The sequence below is a fragment of the Salvelinus alpinus genome, chromosome 5 (genome assembly GCF_045679555.1).
Source record: "Salvelinus alpinus chromosome 5, SLU_Salpinus.1, whole genome shotgun sequence".
Lineage (NCBI taxonomy): Eukaryota > Metazoa > Chordata > Actinopteri > Salmoniformes > Salmonidae > Salvelinus > Salvelinus alpinus.
In genome coordinates this window covers 98529227-98547319 of record NC_092090.1, presented here as the reverse complement: position 1 = coordinate 98547319, position 18093 = coordinate 98529227, and the positions used below count along the sequence as shown (strand labels likewise).

Sequence of the window (18093 nt, the reverse complement as noted above, 5' to 3'; positions counted from 1 at the left end):
TGGTTTCTTAGCAGCAATTCAACCATGAAGGCCTGATTCACCCAGTCTCCTCTGAACAGTTGATGTTGAGATGTGTCTGTTACTTGAACTCTGTGAAGCATTTATTTGGGCTGCAATTTCTGAGGCTGGTGCCTCTAATGAACTTATCCTCTGCAGCAGAGGTAACTCTGGGTATTTCATTATTGTGGCGGTCCTCATGAGAGCCAGTTTCATCATAGCGCTTGCTGGTTTTTGCGACTGCACTTGAATTAACTTTCTTAGTTCTTGAAATGTTCCAGATTGACTGACCTTCATGTCTTAAAGTAATGGACTGCCGTTTCGCTTTGCTCGTTTGAGCAGTTCTTGCCATAATATGGACTTGGTCTTTTACCAAATAGGGCTATCTTCTGTATACCACCCCTACCTTGTAACACAACTGATTGGCTCAAATGCATTAAAGAAATTCCTCAAATTAACAAGGCACCAGTTAATTGAAATGAATTCCATGTGAATACCTCATGAAGCTGGTTGAGAGAATGCCAAGAGTTTGCAAAGCTGTCAAGGCAAAGGGTGGCTACTTTGAAAAATCTCAAATATACATTTTGATTTAACACATTTTTGGTTACATGATTCCATGTGTGTTATTTCATAGTTTGTCTTCACTATTATTCTACATTGTAGTAATTTTAATAAATCTGCAAAAATGTCTAAAAACCTGTTTAAGCTTTGTCATTATGGGGTAGTGTGTAGAGGGTCTGAATACTTTCCAAATGCACTGTAAATAGCCTTAACTTATAGTCACTGCACTATGGACTCTGAGAAATTATCAGATTTTGGGGCTTAAGTTAGAGCAACTCAAATGGGTGCCATATTTTAGTAGTGCACTAACCTGTTAGTAAACCTTGTAATTTCAAGTATTCTATACTTTGACTCACCTATTTTATACTTAAGAGCCAAACTTTCAGACCACACCTTGTTATGGCCATCCAGCCGAAGAGAAAAGTTCAAAACAGAATTAAAAATAAGTGAATTTAATTTATTTTGAAAAAAAAAAAAAAAAAAAGTTAGTTACATTATATACACAAACTACTATGGTACACAGAAGTCACAATACAATGAAAGATCATGTCCATGTAGCCAGTCACATCCTTCAGTTACACAGTGTATTCATGTTAAATCGCACTCAGCTCGCTCTACCCAAAAAGGCACGCTCACACTTGGTCATACTACACAAATGATGTGCACACACGCAAACACATACCAAAATAACATACACTCAAATGCAAACAGACAAATACTGCAGCTCACAAATATTAAACGATTCAAATGTAATGTGCGTCAGTACAGGATGTACTTGAGGGGGGGGGGGGTTGATAAATAAAGCTAGGTCTTGCAGTGCTTCCATTCTTCATAAATTAATAAAAAATCTACAGTAAAGAGACTAGGTTTGTTGGGGGGGGGGGGAATGTCCGATAACACATTTAACACCATTTTCCTAATCCGAGTAGACTGCCAGTCTGCACAAATACAAACACTAAGAATCGTCAGACAGTCCTGACAGACAGTACACTAAGGACCGGCCACCCCTTCCCACAGCACGTGCCTCCCATCATCCCATTTGACAGAGACCAGAGTCACGCGAGCATCGGTAACCAACGGAAACCGGCCAGATGCTCAGACGAAGGAGAAGGCGGTTCTTCCTTCCGCCTTCGGGTCCCCATGGTGACAGTGTATTGATCGTTGAAGTCCTGAATCCTTATATGTGTAATCTGTCAAAATCAAAACGAGAAGAACAGTCAATATACATGATATCAGACAGACAATCTCAGGAACTTGTCTAATGGTTTAAAGTAATAAAAGATTTATACAGTGTCAAATAAGACACTGTTAAGGAATTCAACATAACACTATTTGATTGGGCTGGGCCGTTTACCTTTTTTTACTGGGTTTTACCTCCCAGCCATCGCGACACTTGACGTACGTGATCCCCTGTCCTGGAGTGATCTCAGTCAATGAGGTGTCCTGGGCACAGAACGTGAACCTACACAAGCACAAACAAGGAAACTGGTCAATACGAGAAGTGTAAGAGAACACAAAAAAAGGCAAAAGAGCAAAACACTTGACTAAATATGCCAGAGTCCCAGTTCATAAAGTGAAAATAACAATGTAGAACTGACTAATAACAACATCCCAGTTTATGAGCGTACTATCAAATCACAGATGGTCGACTTCACGTGGTGAACCACCAACCCACCCAGTGGAATTACAACAGGCATATTTTAAAACAAAAATGGCTGCTTGCTGCTGTTCTCCAAACCCCAAACTTACTTCTTCTGAGTTTCTCCACACTTGACACGGATCCTACGGACCTCCAACACCTGGGTGGTGGGCTTGTTGTTGCTGCTGCTCTTCCAGTCCCAAAAGCTCTTCTTAATGTTTTTCCAGAAGGACCCGAATGACTCAGACGCCCCCTCCCAGCTCAGACGGATCTTCAGCAGGTCCCCGATGTCGTCCTCGGTGAAGACCAGGAAGGTGTTGGTCAGGTTCAAACCCACTTTGTTAGGACTGGAGGGGGGGGGGGGGGGGACACACACACGACACAAAAGGGTCAATCACAGGTCATCTACAAGCAGTAAATAGTCTTCACTTATTTGCTATTAAGTGAGAAGTTAAGGGCGAGATCAAAACCCACATTCAAATGAGCAGCACCACAATCCTAACTTCACCCATTCAGTACAGAGGTTTCCCCCAACACGCAGCTTTGAGACCAAGTTACAATGTCAGTGCAATAGTACTCCTCAAGTTTTGTTCATCTTGGGCTACATCTAGTATACAGTCTAGTAATACCATGTACTCACATGTCTACATGCAGGTCTTGGCTGTCGTTGTGAGCGCCATACAGTTTCACGTAGAAGGTCGGGTCAGCGTTATCAGCCTGCTTTCTGTTGAACACATGCATCTTCATCTGATAATGGATCCCTAGGAGGGACAAACAGAGCCCAAGAGGTTTAAAAATCACTTTTATCAACACTAGGGGCAAGGCTTTAAGCTTATACAGGAGATTACAGTAGCTTTATGACTGCAAGGTGTGTCAAAAACAAGTTGAGATATCAGTACCAGTAGCCAAGGGATAAGGAAAAGGCATTACAGCAACAGATATAGATTTATAACTGCAGAAGGATTTAACCCAGAGCCCGCGGCAAGAGGATTAAACCCAGAGCCCGCGGCAGGAGGATTAAACCCAGAGCCCGCGGCAGGAGGATTAAACCCAGAGCCCGCGGCAGGAGGATTAAACCCAGAGCCCGCGGCAGGAGGATTAAACCCAGAGCCCGCGGCAGGAGGATTTAACCCAGAGCCCGCGGCAGGAGGATTAAACCCAGAGCCCGGGGCAGGAGGATTAAACCCAGAGCCCGCGGCAGGAGGATTTAACCCAGAGCCCGCGGCAGGAGGATTAAACCCAGAGCCCGCGGCAGGAGGATTAAACCCAGAGCCCGGGGCAGGAGGATTAAACCCAGAGCCCGCGGCAGGAGGATTAAACCCAGAGCAGGAGGATTTAACCCAGAGCCCGTGGCAGGAGGATTTAACCCAGAGCCCGGGGCAGGAGGATTAAACCCAGAGCAGGAGGATTTAACCCAGAGCCCGGGGCAGGAGGATTAAACCCAGAGCAGGAGGATTTAACCCAGAGCCCGTGGCAGGAGGATTTAACCCAGAGCCCGGGGCAGGAGGATTAAACCCAGAGCCCGCGGCAGGAGGATTAAACCCAGAGCCCGCGGCAGGAGGATTAAACCCAGAGCCCAATAGTAAATTAGAAAAAAGAAAGAAAAAAAAACTAGATCCTGGTTAAACAGTTTCAGTTACTGTTGGAACCACTAAAACCAACCATAGGGCTACAAAACACAGCTCACCTCCGAAGGGGGTGTCGGCACGGGTCTTCAGGTACATCTTGCTATTGCGCCTCTTCCTCGTCTTCTTGGCGTTGTAACCCATCTGGTTGCAGCGGTTCTTACGACAGCTCAGGCAGATGCCCTTCTTGAAGCGTTCAGGGTCTGTGCACTGGTAGGCAAAGCTCGTGTGTTCCTTGCTAATCAGAGAGTCCACAAACAGGTGTACGGCTCGCTCGTGCTCACACTTCATCACGTCCATGAAGTCTGAAGAGGGAAGGACGGGTCAGATTAACACACAACAGCAAAACCAGTACAGTGTCCAAGTTAAGCTTGCAGAATTCCCTGAGTATGAGAAATCTTGTTTGGAGGATTCCTCAAACCAGGAAAGACTGTATTACAAGAGAATCCGCCAAGCGAGATTAATAAAAATGTTAAACTGAATTTGGGAAAAGATTCAGAAATGTTGGTCTCCGAAACTTCCTTCTGTGTCTCATTGACTACCCAGTGTAGGCACTCACTTCCTCCGGCGGCGCTGGTCAGCACGCTTGTCAGGTCACAGCCCGGCTGCACGTCTCCTCCGTTGGGGTAGATGTCGATGTCTCCGATGGGCTGCTGAATGCCTATGCTCACGCCCAGCGCCTCGCGCGTGTACGTATGCAGGACATCCACGAAGTCAGCATCGTCCGAAGAGAGGCGCTTCTCATCCCCCACCCCCTCAAACATGGGCCCTGCCGGATCTAAACCTATAGGAGAGATGGGAGAAACAGGAATGTCTCATTTGGTGGACAAGAGGAGGGGTTGTGTCTAAGAAACTAGACATCTTAACACATCCGTTGCTCCATAAAGACACGTTGATGCTAGGTAGATATTTGACTATATGGAGCTTTACACTAATGGGTACTTGTTTCCTATTGGACAAGTTATGGAGTTTGATTTACAGGAGCTTGGCACCGGTCCAAAGGGTCATACAGTTGCCTGTTCAGAGTTGTAAGGAGCGACAGTGAGTGATGTCATACCATCTTCGAGCCACTTACCTGTGATTCGGCCGACGCTCCCTCGCACAAACGTGCCAGCGTAGCCCGCCACATGGGCCCCCAAGCTGTAGCCAATCAGGTGCACATTCTGCAAGGGCATCTGCTGTTCCTCCTATCGGATACAAGACAACCCACACACACACATCAGCTGCTGCTACACCCCCCCACACACTGAACAAGACCTGGCCCTCAGCCAATAGCAGTCAGTCATTCCCTGGGCACCAGCCAATCCCAGTGGAGATAATGAGGGCAGAATACGTTCCCGCTCTTCCTTCCATGCAACAGCACCTCTACCTTCAGCCTCAATCTACTCCCCTATCCACATCCTGAACCCTGGGCTTGGTGTCAGCCATGTCCTGATCTGGTTCAGGGGCCTGAATGAGACGTTGGATGCGTCCCAATACTGTTAAATAGCCTCCTTTCCCTCAATCATCCATCTGAACAGACTAGATGGGTAAAAAAGGAAAGCAGTACGGTGGATTTTAACTAAACCCAGTCTCTGCTTTTAGTGGAAGTCAAGTCACGAATGAGGGGAGAGGACTGGGAATGCAGCCATTGGCTCGTGATGAGAGCGATTCCCCATCACAAAACTAGATACAGGACAACTCTTCCTCAAGAGTATCTGCCGAGTCCCGACCAACCAAATGGAAATGACAGCATACCCAGAACTCCAGTTAGAAAACTAGAATCCCCACCCACAAAGGTTCCCGGCTGTTCTGTTGCTAAGGGAAACTTCCCTGCAAGCTGCTACTGCTACTGCTACTGCTACTGCTACTGCTACATCAATGTATACAAACCAGCCCTATTCACCAATAGAAGACACCGAAGAACTATCAAATAAATTCAAATCAATTACACACCTGGAGCCAGTTGATGGTGGTGGCGACGCTGAGGCCGACTTGGTGGGTGTGGTTGACAGCGTCAGGGTAGAGCTGGTGGGCCATGGGCAGCCATTCAACGATGACTACGTTGGCCTCGGGTTCTCGCTGCATCACGGCCGCCACCAGCGTTCGCATCCAGCTCTCGAACATCCCGCTCATCTGGAGAGAGAGGAGGGGGGGGGGGGGGGGTTCTCAGAGTCAGCGATCCTCAAACTGTCACACACACACACTTCTAAAAACACAAAGACTCATTGAAGCAAACTGTGTGAGGGTAGTCTATAAGGGAGTCTGTGTTTACCGTCCAGCCGTGGATAATAAAGATGGTCTTGGCAGTGACGTTGAATCCACATTCCAGCAAACTCCTCTTCACACCAGGCAGCAGGATGCAGCCGTCCACATCTAGATCCAGACTCTTCCTCATGTTGTATGTGATCCGGTCATGTACCGTCTCATTCTCACCATGTGGCACTTTAAACTCCTCATCTGAGAAAGAGAGAAGGAGTGAAGGAAGAGGGAAGACAGAGAGGGAGAGGAAACAGGGGAGAGGGACATCAGTATTAGCATCATCTCTAGGTGCACCTCAGTGTTGTCCTGGATTCTTCATCTTCCATTCAGTGCACCAGACGGGAATATCGTGAATATCTATCCGGAGATTTGCTTGTCCATTCCACGGTTCAACCCCCCCCCCCCCCCCACTCCCTTTTCACAGATCAACTCAGTGTAGTACAGATGGGAGCAGAAGCAGTGTAGTACAGATGGGAGGAGAAGCAGTGTAGTACAGATGGGAGCAGAAGCAGTGTAGTACAGATGGGAGGAGAAGCAGTGTAGTACAGATGGGAGCAGAAGCAGTGTAGTACAGATGGGAGCAGAAGCAGTGTAGTACAGATGGGAGCAGAAGCAGTGTAGTACAGATGGGAGGAGAAGCAGTGTAGTACAGATGGGAGGAGAAGCAGTGTAGTACAGATGGGAGCAGAAGCAGTGTAGTACAGATGGGAGGAGAAGCAGTGTAGTACAGATGGGAGGAGAAGCAGTGTAGTACAGATGGGAGGAGAAGCAGTGTAGTACAGATGGGAGCAGAAGCAGTGTAGTACAGATGGGAGGAGAAGCAGTGTAGTACAGATGGGAGGAGAAGCAGTGTAGTACAGATGGGAGGAGAAGCAGTGTAGTACAGATGGGAGGAGTGGCAGTGTAGTACAGATGGGAGGAGAAGCAGTGTAGTACAGATGGGAGGAGAAGCAGTGTAGTACAGATGGGAGCAGAAGCAGTGTAGTACAGATGGGAGGAGAAGCAGTGTAGTACAGATGGGAGGAGAAGCAGTGTAGTACAGATGGGAGGAGAAGCAGTGTAGTACAGATGGGAGGAGAAGCAGTGTAGTACAGATGGGAGCAGAAGCAGTCTAGTACAGATGGGAGGAGAAGCAGTGTAGTACAGATGGGAGGAGAAGCAGTGTAGTACAGATGGGAGGAGAAGCAGTGTAGTACAGATGGGAGGAGAAGCAGTGTAGTACAGATGGGAGCAGAAGCAGTGTAGTACAGATGGGAGCAGAAGCAGTGTAGTACAGATGGGAGCAGAAGCAGTGTAGTACAGATGGGAGGAGAAGCAGTAAAGAGAGAGGAAGCTGTTGCTGAAAAGCAATCTTTGGCAATTATTTCTATGACAACGCCCTGAAATCACCTGTTAAAATGTAGTACAGACAGTGCAGCCTATACAGTTACGTCATGTAGGCCATACAGCAGCTATGGTGATATCAAAAGGCTTATACCCCCATTATCCATCCTGATTGCCTAGTCACTTTAAACTACATGTGCATATTAACTCTAACTCATTCCCCTGCACATCAGACTAGATATGAGTAGGCCTGCTCCTTGTATATAGAGTCCTTGTTATTTTATTACCATTTTTCTTATTTTCTAACTCTGCATTGTTGTAATTATTTTACTGTAGTCTACACGTGCTAAACTCGGCGCACATTAATTGCTACAGTGGCCTTTCTGCCAATGGCACACGGCCACATCTCGGGCACTCCAGAGCTCCCCACACTGTTTCACACTGGTCGTGCTCGTACTGACACGCTTTTCACACGAACACTCAGGATATCTGCAGAGTAAAAAAAAAAAAAAAAAAAACCGAGGCAAGTTGGTCCTACTGTAGTCAGGATAGTAATTTAGAAATCGCATGGAAAATATTTAGATAACTTTGTTACGACTGGCACATGAGCATAAATTCCCCTCAGGAACAGAGCAGGATAGTGGAATTACATAAAATTGCTTTCGTGTAAAAAAAAAAAGTAAAGATAATCGGAATTTAACATTGGAATTTAGACTGATTGCTTAGGCCTACTTTTAAATAGACTCGCGGGGCACTGACTGGGTTCTCAGTAAAACACGGATTTAGCTGAAAATCTCATTTCAATATGGAACAGGAGACGTGGCGTCTTGTCCGGGTTTTGCGCCACATTGTTAACCCTTCCTAAGTCACTTTTTCAACTCACACGAAAACTGCCTTAATAAAGAGTCATTGACCCTTTCTTCATGGTGTCTCTCCTTTATGACTCAAACTCCAGTGGGTAGTCTAGCCTAATATTTAAATTTAAGGCAGGCTATCCGAATATGCTTTTAAAGAGTCAATGAAATAGTTTGTGATTAGATTTAAGATCATTTTACCTTTGAAAACGGTGTTCTCTTCCGCTCCCGACACAAAGAATGCAACTGCACAAAGTAAGAAAATCCACAACAAAAGAGTGCTATTTTTCATTTCTTCTCAAAAAAAATGTAAAACTCGTTAGTTGTTTAGATAATAACTAGAAGGTTCACAGTTGGTGTTTTCAGTGAGCCTGTCCAATGAACCAAGTGTCAATGAAAGCCGGCGGCAGTGTCTCGTATGTGCCTAAAAAACCGGTAGCCGCAGAGTGAATGTATGAACTTGCGTCAAGTTTCTCATTACAGATTTAAATAGTTTCTCCTTTAGTCATCTGATCATCGGCAGATCGCTACGTGGGAATTCTAGGCCTGTAATTGGTCAAGCCCCCATTTGTTTACGTTTTAAAGGCGTGGCGAAGAAAAGGATGAATGAGTTTGTAGTAAGGCTTCTCACGTAGCTTCTTTTTAACCCTTTCATGGGCGGTGTCTGAAAACAAAGCACTGGGATTTGCACCTGTATGGCTCCGAATATGTGGAGTAGCCTACACTGAGTACACAACTAGGCTACAGTGAGGCATGGAAGAGAAACGCTAATATCTCAGTTACAACATGTCATAACCTGTAGGCATCACACAGCATCATGCTTTTGTCTCTAAATCTTCAAGTCAGACTGGACCTCCCTTTGTTATTTACCCCATAGTAACCACTCACATTTATATAGGCTATGAGAGATCAGGTTGAATTGTTTTTGTGTGTGTTTCAGAGAGGAAATGTTATTGTCTAATTGTGATGATCAATTATTCAACTTTAGAAAAATAGAAGTGCAACATGTAAAGTGTTGGTCCTATGTTTCACGAGCTGAAATTAAAATAAAAAAATCACAGAAATTTTCCATAAGCGCAATAAACATATTTCTGTCAAATTTTGCACACAACTGTGTTTACATCCCTATTAGTGAGCATTTCTCCTTTGCCAAGATAATCCATCCACCTAACAGGTGTGGCATATCAAGAAGCTGATTAAACAGCATGATCATTACACAGGTGCACCTTGTGTTGGGGACAATAAAAGGCCACTTTAAAATGTGCAGTTTTGTCACACAACACAATGCTACAGAGGTCTCAACTTTTTAGGGAGTGTGCAATTGGCATGCTGCCTGCAGGAATGTCAACCAGGGCTGTTGCCAGAGAATATCATGCTCATTTCTCTAACATAAGCTAACACAAGCTGCCTCCAACATCGTTTGAAAGAATTTGACAGTACGTCCAACGGGCCCTCACAAACGCAGATCGCGTGTAACCATGGCAGCCCAGGACCTCCACATCCAGCTTCTTCACCTGCGGGATCTGAGTAGGGGGAAGAGGGATGCTGAGGAGTATTTCTGTCTGTCATAAAGCCATTTTGTGGGGGAAAAACTCATTCTAATTGGCTGGGCCTGGCTCGCCCATGGCTGCATGAGCCCATGGCTGCACCCCTGACCAATCATGTGAAATCCATAGATTAGGGCGTAGTGAATTTATTTTAAATTGAATGTGAACTGTAAATCATAAAAAAATATTTGAGATTGTTACATGTTACGTTTACATTTTTGTTCGGTATAATTTGTGTGGTTTTGGGTTGCATTCAATAGAGCACGATAACAAGACAATGTCCACCCTCGCATGGACGAATAAAGTTATATTCTATAGGCTTATATTCGGAGAACTAGAAGAGACAATTAAAACAGGGATGTGGCTGGAGAAATGTATCACCCACTGCTAGCCCATGGGAATGTTTAAAGGCCCCGCGCCGCACGCGATGGGGGAGGGGATTGTTTACCTCCCTCTTTCTCTCTCTCTCTCTGTCTCTCTCTCTCCCTTTCTCTCTCTCTCTCTCTTTACCTCTCTCTCTCTCTCCCTTTCTCTCTCTCTCTCTCCCTCTGTCTCTCTCTCTCTCTCTCCCCCTATGTCTCTCTCTCTCTCCCTTTCTCTCTCTCTCTCTCTTTCTCCCCCTCTCTCTCTCTCCCTCTCTCTCCCTCTGTCTCTCTCTCCCCCTATGTCTCTCTCTCTCCCTCTGTCTCTCTCTCCCTCTCTCTCCCTCTGTCTCTCTCTCTCTCTGGCGAGATGCCAAGGCTGCTCACTGACGGAGTTTCAATTGATGGTGGGAAGAATAGGCTCACTCAAGCAAGGCCTCGGCTACAATAATACCAGTGTTTACACACATACATGAGCGCACAGTGGGACGTTTCGCTGGAGATATGTACACCTGCTACCCGCTGGTGCCTCGGCAGGAGCTGAGGAGATTCCCTTGAATTTATGAAACACACAGCGTCTCTCTCTCTCTCTGACGTCTCTATACTCTTAGATAAACAAGCAGTTAGGCCTATCAGATGGTGCTGATGTGCTTTCTAATACGTTTTATTAGGCTTGTGTTAAATAACGTTGTCAGCACTGTTAACAACCCTCGTCGTGACTTAATGCTCAAGAAGGAATAACTAAATGGTTCTATTCAAAGCTCATCTGAGTCTCCATGCAGATAAAGACAGATGGATATTTTTAATCTCTGCTTCATCAAAACGTTGGACACCCTTAGTGGACAGATTACACTTGCTGTTACAAATAACCAAAGCCCTTTCATGTCATTGCAGCCTGCTGCCTGCTTAGGTACTGCTACTTCTCAGTGGGATGGATATGGTTGTGCTCTATCAGCTGGTTGTCCTCTATCAGCTGGTTGTCCTCTACCAGCTGGTTGTCCTCTATAAGCTGGTTGTCCTCTATCAGCTGGTTGTCCTCTATCAGCTGGTTGTCCTCTATCAGCTGGTTGTCCTCTATCAGCTGGTTGTCCTCTATCAGCTGGTTGCTCTCTATCAGTTGGTTGCTCTCTACCAGCTGGTTGTCCTCTATCAGCTGGTTGCTCTCTATCAGCTGGTTGTCCTCTATCAGCTGGTTGTCCTCTATCAGCTGGTTGTCCTCTATCAGCTGGTTGTCCTCTACCAGCTGGTTGTCCTCTATCAGCTGGTTGCTCTCTATCAGCTGGTTGTCCTCTATCAGCTGGTTGTGCTCGATCAGCTGGTTGTGCTCTATCAGCTGGTTGTCCTCTATCAGCTGGTTGTGCTCTATCAGCTGGTTGTCCTCTATCAGTTGGTTGTGCTCTATCAGCTGGTTGTCCTCTATCAGCTGGTTGTGCTCTATCAGCTGGTTGTCCTCTATCAGTTGGTTGTGCTCTATCAGCTGGTTGCTCTCTATCAGCTGGTTACGCTCTATCAGCTGGTTGTCCTCTACCAGCTGGTTGTCCTCTATCAGCTGGTTGCTCTCTATCAGCTGGTTTCTCTCTACCAGTTGGTTGTGCTCTATCAGCTGGTTGCTCTCTATCAGCTGGTTGCTCTCTATCAGCTGGTTGCTCTCTATCAGCTGGTTGTCCTCTATCAGCTGGTTGTCCTCTATCAGCTGGTTGTCCTCTATCAGCTGGTTGTCCTCTATCAGCTGGTTGTGCTCTATCAGCTGGTTGCTCTCTATCAGCTGGTTGCTCTCTATCAGCTGGTTGTCCTCTATCAGCTGGTTGTCCTCTATCAGCTGGTTGTGCTCTATCAGCTGGTTGTGCTCTATCAGCTGGTTGTGCTCTATCAGCTGGTTGTCCTCTATCAGCTGGTTGTGCTCTATCAGCTGGTTGCTCTCTATCAGTTGGTTGCTCTCTATCAGCTGGTTGCTCTCTATCAGCTGGTTGTCCTCTATCAGCTGGTTGTGGTCTATCAGCTGGTTGTCCTCTATCAGCTGGTTGTCCTCTATCAGCTGGTTGTGGTCTATCAGCTGGTTGTCCTCTATCAGCTGGTTGTCCTCTATCAGCTGGTTGTCCTCTATCAGCTGGTTGTCCTCTATCAGCTGGTTGTCCTCTATCAGCTGGTTGTGGTCTATCAGCTGGTTGTCCTCTATCAGCTGGTTGTCCTCTATCAGCTGGTTGTCCTCTATCAGCTGGTTGTGGTATATCAGCTGGTGCTCTATCCCTTTATAGCAGTCAGAACCCCCAGACAGTGAGACAGACCTGCCCATTACACAGCGCCTCAGACTTGTAAGACAACACGTCACCAATGTTATGTTGAAATAACCCTTGACCCCTAGGCCATTTATGGAGTGGCCACTTGCTGATGCGTTTGATAGTCTCAATCACTCAAGTCTTTTTTTTGGGGGGGGGGGAAATGAGAATTGAAACGATCAAACCTCACTCGTATCCCAACTGCAACTTGTCAATATTCCAAAACCCATTCGTGAGCATCGTGTCCCCCCGTGACCTGTTTTGTAACACGATTCCCTATGAAACGTTGCCAGATAGACACTCTCTGGTAATAGATATTGAGAAAGTTATAAAAATAAAAAATAAAAAAAACAGCACCGAAGCACACGTCTCTATTCGCTGGTGATTTGATAAACTGATCGAAGCCCGGCTGCTCAATGTGCCTGACTTCCTAGCGTCATTTCAAAAAAAAAAAAAACACAGAGTTGGAACTTAGCTAGCAAGTGATTTTTTTGTTTGTTTGTTGCACTGATAAACAGCTTGTAGCTTGTTCTTTATTTAAGATAGTTTGACAGCCGATGAGGAAGTTGTAGCCGTGTTATTGTTCTCAGAAATCAGCAGAACACACAGCCAGACTTTCCTGACTCCATAGACTGTACGCACTGACTAGTTTTCATGCAAATGTTTTTAACTTGAGAAATACTGCACCAAAAAACACCTTAGCTAGATGTAAAATTGCGGAACAAAGACCTCCTCGGCAAGCTCTTATATCTCTTTGATTAATTTGGACTATTTTGAGGAAGTGGTTATGTTATTGCTACGGTGACTCAGGAGGGACAAACAGCAGTACCTGCAAGGGTATGATATGCGAAACATCCGCCACACCCACATCAAACCACACCCCGAGACAACTTACGTTTTGGCTTCCGTCATGGCCGCTGGCGTTTCTTAAAGAGCAGTCTTCAAAACGAGGCCAAATCAGGAAGTTGCAGTCGCCCTTCAATATCTGAACTCCTCCTCCACATTGACTGGATTGGTTGAACAGTGCAGAAGAGAACCTCCCCCAAACATTTACACCTGCTACATTAGGTTAGAGTCTGAGTGTTGATCTCATGACTATAGATAGAAACTGGGCCCTAATCACACACACCCACTCTATATAGACAGATAGATTCTGATCCTTCTGTAACACACTGGGGCAGGTAAGAGATGTCTAATAGGCTAGCTCTCTGTTCAAGCGTCATTGCTTTTCCAACCCGGAAATCATTCACTGTAAATGAGAACATGCATGTAGTAATGTGTAAGTGATCACTGTGTGACATCAACCTGACCCGCCCCCCCCCCCCTCCCATTGGTCTATTTGTGGCACAAAGACATCCAACCATGCATTAATATGGTTGGTCGGGCCTTATGCCCGTGTGAACATATGGAATGTATGTTTAACACACACACACACACACACACTAGGCAGTTCAGGGTTGGTTTATTGGACAGTCGTGGTCATTAAATATCTCAACAGGTCTGTTCTCCAGTCTGTTTTCCAGGTCTGGACGCCAGTCTGTTTTCCAGGTCTGGACGCCAGTCTGTTTTCCAGGTCTGGACGCCAGTCTGTTTTCCAGGTCTGGACGCCAGTCTGTTTTCCAGGTCTGTTCTCCAGTCTGTTTTCCAGGTCTGGACGCCAGTCTGTTTTCCAGGTCTGTTCTCCAGTCTGTTTTCCAGGTCTGTTTTCCAGGTTGTTGTTGTTTGGCCAAACAAGATTTGTTTGGCAAGGCAACAATGTGTCGTTGTCGAAAGCAGAAACAGTCATTCAGCTACCTAGGCTACTCTACTGTTGCTTGGCAACCCAGACTCCTTGCTCTGGCCAAACACAGACACAATGAGCCTGGATCTGAGAACCTCCCCGAACCCTTCACTGAATGCCAACACATTCGGTGGGGCCGTCTGATTGGTCCAGAAACCGATGGGTTGAACCAGAGCCAGAACACATGTGGATAAAGCGTCAGTTAAAAAAATGTTGGCATTGGCTTTGATATACTCTGATTAGATCCCACCTGGTCGGACAGTTACAGGCCTATCGAGCTGACGTGCAGCATGTGTAAGTTGATGGAGGATGATGTATCTCTTGGAAGTTAGAGATGTGATGAGCGTAACATAGAGGGGGTTCAGGAGACGGAGGACTGCCCTGGTGACAGTTAAAAGAGATGTGATGAGTGTTTGTGTATTTTGACATTGAGAACGTTTACGATACCATGTGGAGGGAAGGGTTGTTGATCCAAGTGGAGTGCGTCGGGCATTTTTCGGGACGACTCTATAACTGGATCATGGACTTCCTGTTTGATCGAGTCATACAGATGAGGGTGGGGTCAGAATTGTCAATGTGATTTGATCAATGGTACTCCTCAGGGAAGTGTGATTAGTCCAGTGTTCTTCACCCTGATGATAGATTAAATATAATTTTTTTACTGAGTTATTTTGGATGCAGTATTTGCACCCTACTGCAGTTATACTACATTCTAACTAGTTATACTACGCTCTAACTACAGTTATACTACATTCTAATTACAGTTATACTACATTCTAATTACAGTTATACTACATTCTAACTACAGTTATACTACATTCTACCTACAGTTATACTACATTCTAACTACAGTTATACTACATTCCAACTACAGTTATACTACATTCTAACTACAGTTATACTACATTCTAACTAATTATACTACATTCTAACTACAGTTATACTACATTCTAACTACAGTTATACTACATTCTAACTACAGTTATACTACATTCTAACTGCAGTTATACTACATTCTAACTACATTTATACTACAGTTATACTACATTCTAACTACAGTTATACTACAGTTATACTACGTTCTAACTACAGTTATACTACATTCTAACTACAGTTATACTACATTCTAACTACAGTTATACTACATTCTAACTACAGTTATACTACATTCTAACTACAGTTATACTACATTCTAACTACAGTTATACTACATTCTAACGAATTATACTACATTCTAACTACAGTTATACTACAGTTATACTACATTCTAACTACAGTTATACTACATTCTAACTGCAGTTATACTACATTCTAACTAATTATACTACATTCTAACTACAGTTATACTACATTCTAACGAATTATACTACCTTCTAACTACAGTTATACTACAGTTATACTACATTCTAACTACAGTTATACTACATTCTAACTACAGTTATACTACGTTCTAACTACAGTTATACTACATTCTAACTAGTTATACTACATTCTAACTACAGTTATACTACATTCTAACTACAGTTATACTACATTCTAACTACAGTTATACTACAGTGTACTGCAGTTATACTGCACTCTGACTGCTTTTCTTAAGGGAAGACATCTTCAACCATGAATAAGTATTAGTGCAAGGTATAATAATCAAGTTGCGAACGTTTGCAGGAAGAACAGGTTTCAAGGTATCCATGAGAAGAAGAAGATTTCGGGTGGTATTTTATTTTGACATGTTTAGCTGTCTGTGTAGTTTCTTCTGGCAGACTACTAACAGAGTTGTTATTCTGCTATGTGGTTACCTGCGCTTAAAAATAAACAGTCATTTAACAAGTTAAACTCTATCGCACTCCAGTGGCCAACAAAGAAACTACACCATTCCACTAATCTTTTTTTGGGGGAATGGAGTTAGTTACAAACTTCACTTCAGAGGTTTGATCAATTAAAGATTTATGTTCCTGTGAGGGCACTTCTATTGTGTTATTGGTACATGACACATGACAGTAGGTTAACAAGTAACAGTCAGCATGGAAGAGACAGGAGGACAAACAGTATATAACGTTTTCAAGCAATCAATCACACACAAAACTAGATCATGGTCATTTTATAGGCTATACTTTACATAACTCGGGTTCAAACAAAATATGTTTCTTCTTTTCTAGGGAGCTTTTTCCCTGGCAACTGCTTCTGTTTGCTCTTTGGGGTTGCGACACCGTAAAACACGTTGACAATCACCATGGAACTGATGAAAGATAAACCCACAAACAAACAAAGTGTTAATTAACTACTACGTCTTGGGGTTTCATGTATCTACCTACCTTGATGTGTATCTGAAGGGGTACATGACAGTAGCTCTAGCAGCATGCCTTCAGCCCGTTGCTCATTGGATCGTGACACAGCAGCAGCGGGAGGCGGACCGGACAGTGTGTGTGTTTGTGTCTTGAACAACATTAGCGTGAGCAAGAATAGTACAATTGACTGTTCGCCTTCTAAATAAAAGTCCCCAAATGAAACTGATGCAAAACGGATGAAAATGGTGGAATCATGCCACAATTAGACTGGATAATGCTTAACAAGGTTGGAATGTTGTTATATAAATTCAACAAAATAAAATAATTTGTTAATTTCAACAACAAAAAAATCTGTTGAAATCCTATATGAAATTGTGTATGTATAGACTAAAGAATTGCATTCTGGTCATACGTATAATATAATGTATAGCCTTACCATGAAATAAACGGGCGTAAATAACAAAACCCGGTAACAATATACCAGCCGTCAGATACAGCCTTACAATAAAACAAACACGCACACAAACATGGGGGAAACAGAGGGTTAAATAATGAACATGTAATGGGGGAATTGAAACCAGGTGTAAAAAACCAAGACAAAACAAATGGAAAATGAAAAGTGGATCGGTGATGGCTAGAAGGCCGGTGACGTCGACCGCCAAACGTCGCTTGAACAAGGAGAGAGACCGACTCCGGCGGAAGTTGTGACAGTTTGTCATGGTCTGAGAGTCCTTTAGGTGCCTCTTGTAAACTCCAAATGTGCCTTATACTGAGGAGTGGCTTCCGTCTGGACACTCTACCATGAAGGCCTGATTGCTGGAGTTCTGCAGAGATGGTTGTCGTTCTGGAAGGGTCTACCATCTCCACAGAGGAACTCTGGAGCTCTGTCATAGTGACCATCGGGTTTTTGGTCACCTCCCTGAACAAGGCCCTTCTCCCCCGATTGCTCAGAATGGCCTGGCAGCCAGCTCTAGGAAGAGTCTTGGTGGTTCCAAACTTCTTCCATTTAAGAATGATGGATGCCAATGTGTTCTCGGGGACCTTCAATGCTGCAGAAATGTTTTGGTATCCTTCCCTAGATCTGTGCCTCAACACAATCCTGTCTCGGAGCTCTACGGACAATTCCTTCAACCTCATGGCTTGGTTTTTCTTCTGACATGCACTGTCAATTGTGGGACCTTATATAGACAGGTGTTTGCCTTTCCAAATCATGTCCAATCAATTGCATTTACCACAGGTGGACTTCAATCAAGTTGTAGAAACGTCTCAAGGATGATCAATGGAAACAGGATGCACCTGAACTCAATATCAAGTCTCATAGCAAAGGGTCTGAATACTTATGTAAATAAGGAATTTCTGTTTCTATTTTTGTGTCTTAGAATTATTATTTTTTGGACTGTTTAGAAATAGTAAAACTAGAACACCAAGGGCTCTCTATGGTATTGTAGGTCAGGGTGTGACTAGGGGGGTGTTCTAGTTTTCCTATTTCTATGTTGGTGTGCTTGATATGATTCTCAATTAGAGGCAGCTGATTATCGTTGTCTCTAATTTGGGATCATATTTAAGTTCTCCATTGTTCCCACCTGGGTTGTGGGATATTGTT

At 44.4% G+C, this 18093-nt stretch overlaps 1 protein-coding gene across 2 annotated transcripts; it reads right to left on the bottom strand.

Moving 5' to 3' along the window:
• Positions 1-994: 994 nt before the first annotated feature.
• On the bottom strand, positions 995-17922 carry LOC139577327 (endothelial lipase-like). 2 transcript variants are annotated; one of them, XM_071404355.1, is made up of 11 exons: positions 16518-17922; positions 14653-14837; positions 6077-6261; positions 5758-5937; positions 4898-5009; positions 4382-4606; positions 3885-4127; positions 2838-2958; positions 2308-2544; positions 1913-2020; positions 995-1748 (listed from the first exon to the last, which is right to left on the bottom strand). In XM_071404355.1, the coding sequence occupies exons 2-11, from the start codon at positions 14696-14698 to the stop codon at positions 1736-1738; spliced, it is 1470 nt and encodes a 489-aa protein (XP_071260456.1). In that variant the 5' UTR covers positions 14699-14837; positions 16518-17922; the 3' UTR covers positions 995-1735. The 2 variants fall into 2 exon arrangements, with proteins under 2 accessions (XP_071260456.1, XP_071260455.1); XM_071404354.1 differs by lacking the exons at positions 14653-14837; positions 16518-17922 and adding an exon at positions 8442-8723.
• Between the last annotated feature and the right edge of the window lie 171 nt (positions 17923-18093).

What these genes read in the sequence shown, in the direction of transcription:
- LOC139577327 (XM_071404354.1), bottom strand. Translation starts at nt 8,532, where the DNA reads ATGAAAAATAGCACTCTTTTGTTGTGGATTTTCTTACTTTGTGCAGTT. An exon ending in CAAGACCTGCATGTAGACAT is followed by an intron (nt 2,545 to 2,837) that starts GTGAGTACATGG and finishes CCCCCCCTCCAG; the next exon opens with TCCTAACAAAGTGGGTTTGA. An exon ending in TGTGGAGAAACTCAGAAGAA is followed by an intron (nt 2,021 to 2,307) that starts GTAAGTTTGGGG and finishes GTGCTTGTGTAG; the next exon opens with GTTCACGTTCTGTGCCCAGG.